This window comes from Oncorhynchus mykiss, chromosome 21, assembly GCF_013265735.2.
Source record: "Oncorhynchus mykiss isolate Arlee chromosome 21, USDA_OmykA_1.1, whole genome shotgun sequence".
NCBI classification, from domain to species: domain Eukaryota; kingdom Metazoa; phylum Chordata; class Actinopteri; order Salmoniformes; family Salmonidae; genus Oncorhynchus; species Oncorhynchus mykiss.
The window spans coordinates 16,293,608-16,301,107 of record NC_048585.1 but is presented as its reverse complement, the minus strand read 5'-3'; the positions used below and the strand labels follow the sequence as shown (position 1 = coordinate 16,301,107).

The window sequence follows — 7,500 nt, the reverse complement described above, 5'->3', positions numbered from 1 at the left end:
ACTTGCTACCATCTAGTTGCCCTGACAATGGACCGCAGTTACTACTGTTGACTTGCTACCATCCAGTTGCCCTGACAATGGACTGCAGTTACTACTGTTGACTTGCTACCATCCAGTTGCCCTGACAATGGACTGCAGTTACTACTGTTGACTTGCTACCATCCAGTTGCCCTGGCAATGGACTGCAGTTACTACTGTTGACTTGCTACCATCCAGTTGCCCAGGCAATGGACTGCAGTTACTACTGTTGACTTGCTACCATCCAGTTGCCCTGACAATGGACTGCAGTTACTACTGTTGACTTGCTACCATCCAGTTGCCCTGACAATGGACTGCAGTTACTACTGTTGACTTGCTACCATCCAGTTGCCCTGACAATGGACTGCAGTTACTACTGTTGACTTGCTACCATCCAGTTGCCCTGACAATGGACTGCAGTTACTACTGTTGACTTGCTACCATCCAGTTGCCCTGACAATGGACTGCAGTTACTACTGTTGACTTGCTACCATCCAGTTGCCCTGACAATGGACTGCAGTTACTACTGTTGACTTGCTACCATCCAGTTGCCCTGACAATGGACTGCAGTTACTACTGTTGACTTGCTACCATCCAGTTGCCCTGACAATGGACTGCAGTTACTACTGTTGACTTGCTACCATCCAGTCGCCCTGACAATGGACTGCAGTTTCATGTGAATCTGTTACACCGTATGTAAGTGATTGGGACTTGTTTTTTTCCTTCGAATTTTGAATTTGATGTGGTGTGTATGTCTCTGGTTCCAAAACCTATGTTTGCGTCTTGTGCTTTTTACTACAAGCACGCTCGACTACTGTAATGCTCTCCTGTCTTCTCTACCCAAGAAAGCCATTGGTCAACTACAAAACATACAGAATGCTGCAGCACGGGTACTGACCAAGATCAGACGGAGAGCACACATTACACCGGTCTTAAGGTCTCTGCACTGGCTGCCTGTGAGTTTTACAATTCATTTGAAGATTATTCTATTGGTTTTTAAATCAATCCACGATTGTGCACCCAAGTACATGTTAGACATGCTTTTAAGTTATGTACCCAGTAGGTCCCTCAGGTCCTCTGGCACTGGCCTTTTAACTATCCCAAAGCCTTGGACCAGGAGGCATGGAGAGGCAGAAATGAGTTACTATGCCCCCAGCCTCTGGAATAGCCTGCCAGAGAACCTGAGGCGGGCCGAAACTGGACATATTTAAAAGAGGTCTTAGCTTTTCCTTAGGGTGCTTTTTAGTTGTTCAGTTTTTATTGTTATTCCTTTGTTTTTGTCCTGTGAAGCACATTGCGTTGCAATCCATTTCTTTAAATGTGCTGTATAAATAAAGCTTGATTTGATTTGTGGGTATTGTTCATTTAGGGCTGTGTTGGAAACTACTACTGTATCTTCTTCCCAAAGGTTAGTGGAAGGACAGACAACTACTTTACTTAACAGCTTATCTACATGAACACCAACCACCACACACACACACAGGCGGGCACCGGTAGGTCCCCTGGGTGGCACACACACTGGTGAACCTTCATAGAGGTCTGATGTGTGCCTTTCTGAATAGACACTGAACAGGGGGACAAACACTCACACACACCTGACACCACATTGACTGACATGAACCTGTCAACACTTCCCTCTCACCAGCGGGCCTCTGGCTATTATTGGCCTGGGTGTCTCTCATACTCGGCATGACTGTGTCTGGGTGACAACAGCCAGGCGACCCACGCAGGCCAATAAAGTGAATGATGTGCTCCAGCTCCAGTGTTTGTTTCCAAGGTTGGATTAGACTCAGAGAACAACAGAGCTAAAAATACAAGGTGACTGAGGATGCAGGGGGACAGGCTTTAAGATTCACCATCTGTTGACAACTGAACTCACAACACCCACAAATGGTTTCTGCTTCTTATTAGGCTGGTGTAGCTGTCTCGTGTGTCCAATAATCTACCAGAAGTTCTGCTGTGATTGTGAGTTGAGGGATAGAGTTTCTTGCATTTCATTCCTATTCCTTAGCTTTAGAAGATTAAAGCGGTCCAACAGTGGGTGTACGACAGTGCTGATGAAGCCTTTGGCCAGGTCATCCAGAAGATCACTACTTTATCATATTAATGTGTTTTGACTGAAGGTCATTGTCAAAGTGTTTTTCCCTCGCCTGTAGGCAACTTCCATTTGAAGTTTACAAAGTAGCAGATGAATAACCCCTAGTATCGCCCAACCCCTTGTTTTTCAATGGCATTGTCAATCTATCGTTTACCAAATCCATCAACACTGTTAACACAAATTACAAAAAATGACATATTGGTTTCCAAACCAATATGATTGCTGTCATACCGTGTCTATAGACTTCTTACAGGGTAAGGAACAACATGTAATTTTGTAATTTGGGTGAACTATCCCTTTAAGCTGCTACCCATGGCCATTCATGCCTCTATTAGATCACTGAGTACCAGACAATAGAAAATAGACACTGATGTGAGTTCGCATAACAAACCAAGGACATCCTTTGGTGATTCATGTTTTATAATGCCATAAATAAAAGACACATACATCTAATCTTCCATAATAAATAGCAATAGTGAGATATGCACCACACACAGCTTTTCAAGAAGTGGTTAACTGTCCCAGCGTGATAGGCTAAGTCGTCAATGACAGGGTGGAGAGATCATGTGCGAGGATGTCAGCGAAGGGTTAAATCATGCTGTTTTACCATTGACATCAGCCCTGAGGGAGTCAGAGTCCGAGAGAGCAACATGTTGCTTAATTAGTTAGGAAATCATCATGATATTGACAACTGTAAACGTTCATCAGCCTCAAACCTTTCCTATTTCTGTAAGACTATCAGCCTAAAGGTTTGACTCAGTGGAGGACTATGATGACTTCACTATTCTACATTACTCCAATCATTCACTTAACTTTTATGGAACTTCATCGTGTTTAGGTAGTTCACATCTTCATGTGCTTTATAAACGCAGCAATTCCTAATCTCTCGTGGACAGATTATGGAACATAAATGTTATCGTAACGTCTGTCAAAAGTTGGTGGGATGTGACGACTAATGAGGAGCAATAGTTCGGTGCTTTTCCGTCACTGGTTATTTGGACGTATCAGGATTGGGTGAAGATGGTGCTTTAGCTGAGAGTTTCCGTTTAAGGGGTGAAGACTTTGCTAGTCTTGTTAGTATCTTATCTCATACATATCTCCCCACAACTTAATTGAGCGTTTGACACAATTACGCAATATTTTTTGGGGGGTTTCCAAGACTACCTAATAAAGTCTCATCTGAGGGCTTTGTGGTATACTGTTTATATTGGGTTGGGTTCCAAAACGAGTTTATACAGGGTGGTAAAATATTTGGTAAGTAGTACCTGAAAGAAATCGCAGGCTCTGTAAAACTCTTATAGAAACCCTTCCACTCCAGCAGAGAACTACAACCTGTTTTACAAAACTACAAATCCATCTAATGGACTGCTCAGCACTGGACTCCTCACAATTTAACCCCATGCTGCCTTTGTACTGTGGTAGGGTGTGTGGCGGGGCACTTTCAGGGACTACACAGCTCCTCCTCCTCCTCTTCCTCCTCTCTAGACCATGTCCTGCGCGTGGTTCCTGTCCCAAGGCTGTAGCATGGCTTACTGGCCGCCAGATGCGTCAAACATCTTCTTGCGGCCCTCCATGCCAGACATGGCCTCCACATTCTTACGCCAGTCGGTCACCTCAGACGTGAGCACCTGAGAGGGAAGAGGAACAAATACTGTGCTGTCAGACATCAGCATTTAACTAGCTTTAGCGCCCAGGCTTCCTTGTGTTCGTGGAGACTTGTCTCAGGTGGCCACATTACAAACTATCCCCATACAATGTGTAGAGGGAAAACAAATAAAGAGTAGTGCTATGCTAACTCATGTTTGATTAGCTAGCTAGCTACTATAATAAGCTAATGTTATGGTCTCAGATACTCTCAGTTTAACCATTAGATGCAAATGCTTGGAGGTCCATAGTAGCATGGTTTCCAGTACCACGCCATCTCCGCACAAGCCAGTGCTTACTAGTGCCAGAGAGGTTTCAAATTTCAAGGTGAGCTAACTTAAAGCTTCAGTAGAAAGGAAGGATGCATTGGTAAAGTATTTGTACATGGCCCAAGTCCCAGTTACCTTGTCTTTGTCCTTGTTGGTGTCTTCCTTCTTGACAGACTTGAGGTTGGACCTGAGGTCCATAGAGCCTTTGTGTTTGGTTCCCAGCAAAGCTCTCATCATCTCGTCTGCAGAGACGCGCACCTTCCTCAGGGCGGGCTTCTTAAACTTCCCTCCTAAGTCCTGCACCTTCAACTTCAACTCATGGATCTGTAGATTTAATCGAAATCTACAATTAAATATTATGGCAACGTAAGCCAACACCTAGCAACCTCTTCAAGAAGTGTTGGTTTGATACTTGCTGGACCTGTGTTCCAATCCTGGCCAGGGCCAACCCCAGGAACTGGCACAGACCATTGACCCTGACCCAGACCACAGACCCTGACCCAGCTGCAAAACTGAGACTAACACCCATTTGTTGCCTCCACAAGAGGCAGGACCTGAGGATAACATCTCACCCAAAGGGCCGAAGACTTACATCTTTGTTGTGCTTGGTCACTTTGGCCTCACAGTCGTATCTCTCCTCATCTACCACATCTATCTTTCCATGGAGCTGCTTGCATAGGTCCTGAAAAAAATAGATAAACATACTAAGATTAAATATACACAAAAATAGGTGATATCTAGAACCTAAAAGGGTTCTTCGGCTGTCCCCATAGGATAACCCTTTGAAGAACCCTTTTTGGTTCCATGTAAAACCCTTTCCACAGAGGGCCCCAAAAAGGGTTCTACCTGGAAACCACAAAGGTTTCTTCTATGGGGACAGCCAAATAACTCCTTTGGAACCCTTTTGTCTAAGAGTGAAGAATCAAATCTCATTGAGATGCAGTACCAGGTAAAAGTTTGGACACACCTGCTCATTCAAGGGTTTTCTTTATTTTTACTGTTTTCTTAATTGTAGAACAGTAGTGAAGACATCAAAACTATGAAATAACACATATGGAATCATATAGTAACCAAAATAATGTTAAAACAATCAAATTATATTTTATATTTGAGATTCTTTAGTATCAAATCAAATTTCAAATCAAATTTATTTATATAGCCCTTCTTACATCAGTAGCCACCCTTTGCCTTGATGACAGCTTTGCACACTCTTGGCATTCTCTCAACCAGCTTCATGAGGTAGTTTCTTGGAATGAATTTCAATAAACAGGTGTGTCTTGTTTAAATTTAATTTGTGGAATTTCTTACCTTCGTAATGCATTTCAGCCAATCAGTTGTGGTGTTGTGAAAAGGTAGGGGTGGTATACAGAAGATAGCCCTATTTGGTAAAAGACCAAGTCCATATTATGATAAGAACAGCTCAAATAAGCAAAGAGAAATGACAGTCTATCACTACTTTAAGTCAATTTGGAAAATGTCAAGAACTTTAAAAGTTTCTTCAAATGCAGTAGCAAAAACCATCAAGCGCTATGATGAAACTGGCGCTCATGAGGACTGCCACAGGAAAGAAAGACCCAGAGTTACTTCTGTGGCAGAGAATAAGTTAAAGTTACCAGCCTCAGAAATTGCAGCCCAAATAAATGCTTCACAGAGTTCAAGTAACTGACACATCTCAACATCAACTGTTCAGAGGAGACTGCGTGAATCAGGCCTTCATGGTAGAAATGCTTCAAAGAAACCACTACTAAAGGACACCAATAATAAGAAGAGACTTGCTTGGCCCAAGAAACTCAAGCAATGAACATTAGACCGGGTGAAATCTGTCCTTTGGTCTGATGAGTCCAAATGTTTGATTTTTGGTTCCAACCGCCATGTCTTTGTGAGACGCAGAGTAGATGAACGGATGATCTCTGCATTTGTGGTTCCCACCGTAAAGCATGGAGGAGGAGGTGTGATGGTGCTTTGCTGGTGACACTGTCTGTGATTTATTTAGAATTCAAGACACACTTATCCACACTTAACCAGCATGGCTACCTGTTTTTTCAACAGGACAATGACCCAAAACACCTCCAGGCTGTGGAAGGGCTATTTGACCAAGAAGGAGAGTGATGGAGTGCTGCATCAGATGACCTCAACCCAGTTGAGATGGTTTGGGTTGAGTTGTACCGCAGAGTGAAGGAAAAGCATACAACAAATGCTCAGCATATGTGGGAACTCCTTCAAGACTGTTGGAAAAGCATTCCAGATGAAGCTGGTTGAGAGAATGACAAGAGTGTGCAAAGCTGTCATCAATGCAAGGGGTGCTTACTTTGAAGAATCTAAAATCTAAATTATATTTTGATTTGTTTAACACTTTTTTGGTTGCTAAATGATTCCATGTGTGTTATTTCATAGTTTTGAGGTCTTCACTATTATTCTACAATGTAGAAATTAGTAAAAATAAATAAAAACCCTTGAATAAGTAGGTGTGTCCAAAATTTTTACTGGTACTGTATATTGAACAGAATAACCATGCTGGAATATTTACTTGAGTGTTGTTCAGTTACAGTCTCATTGTTTAGCTTTGTGATTGGCCCACTAGTTTGGCCCAGTCGTATTGCTTGTCTCTCACCTGTAGCTCAGCCAATGACAGTCCAGAGAACTGCAAGGGGGGCAGTCGCTCTCCCAGGTAGCTCAGTTTCTCCTCATCCCTGTCCTGCGTCTCCTGTTCCAGCTGCTCCATCGCCCTGGTAAGCAGCATGATCTGATTGGACGAGAGAAAGATCATTCCAGGGGTGGGCCAGAGGCGGAGGACCCAGTCTAATACCACCATGCAGTAGTTAGTCGTCCTCCATGCTTCACGGTGTCACTACAGCTGTATCCGTAATAAAGAATGACTTAGTTATAATCAATGTTAATTGTTAACATAATGCATGGTAATTTACCTTCAGGGAGAGCTTACGCGAAGCCGTAATCTTCGACTTCGGCTGTTGGGAAAAGGACACAATGTTATTGCAAATGTGTGCCCAGTGCTGTATACTTAAAAGTGAAAATCGATTTTGTCAAGATCGGTGACCTATTCATTTATTGGGACATTTTTGTGTTGGCCCAAAAAGGTTTAGGTGGTCACACAACTGCCACTCACAACAAATCTACTATGGACCTAAAGCATTGGCCTACAAATGGGCCTGTTCCTGGACACAACTAGTCCCAGAATGAAAAACTCTTTCAATAGAGATTCTCCATTGAGTAAACTTTTTACTCTCTTTATAGCATAAGTTTATCCTTACAGGGAGCCAGTTACAGTTTAGTCTGAATGTGGTCACTCAAAAAACATTGCCCTTGATTGCTGACAATAACCGATAAGACTGAAGTGGCAACCTTGGGACAACGTGTTCCCTCTCTATATAGGGATTAACACTGTTGAACCAGGACTGTCTCTAGTTCTGGCTCTAGCTCACCTTGTCAATTAACTTGGGATTCATTGGCCTG

General features: G+C 43.0%; 1 protein-coding gene across 3 annotated transcripts in view; it reads right to left on the bottom strand.

The window, feature by feature from the left end:
- Positions 1-2,515: 2,515 nt before the first annotated feature.
- Positions 2,516-7,500, bottom strand: part of LOC110499838 (troponin I, slow skeletal muscle) — a 7,120-nt gene continuing 2,135 nt past the window's right edge. For all 3 annotated transcript variants that reach the window (XM_036957098.1, XM_036957097.1, XM_036957096.1), the window contains 6 exons: positions 7,470-7,500; positions 6,954-6,995; positions 6,641-6,772; positions 4,622-4,711; positions 4,165-4,353; positions 2,516-3,744 (listed from right to left, as the gene is read on the bottom strand). The exon at positions 7,470-7,500 is cut by the window's right edge and continues 14 nt beyond it. In XM_036957098.1, coding sequence (XP_036812993.1) covers positions 3,646-3,744; positions 4,165-4,353; positions 4,622-4,711; positions 6,641-6,772; positions 6,954-6,995; positions 7,470-7,493 — 576 coding nt within the window. In that variant the 5' untranslated portion in view covers positions 7,494-7,500 and the 3' untranslated portion in view covers positions 2,516-3,645. The remainder of the gene's footprint in view (positions 3,745-4,164; positions 4,354-4,621; positions 4,712-6,640; positions 6,773-6,953; positions 6,996-7,469) is intronic.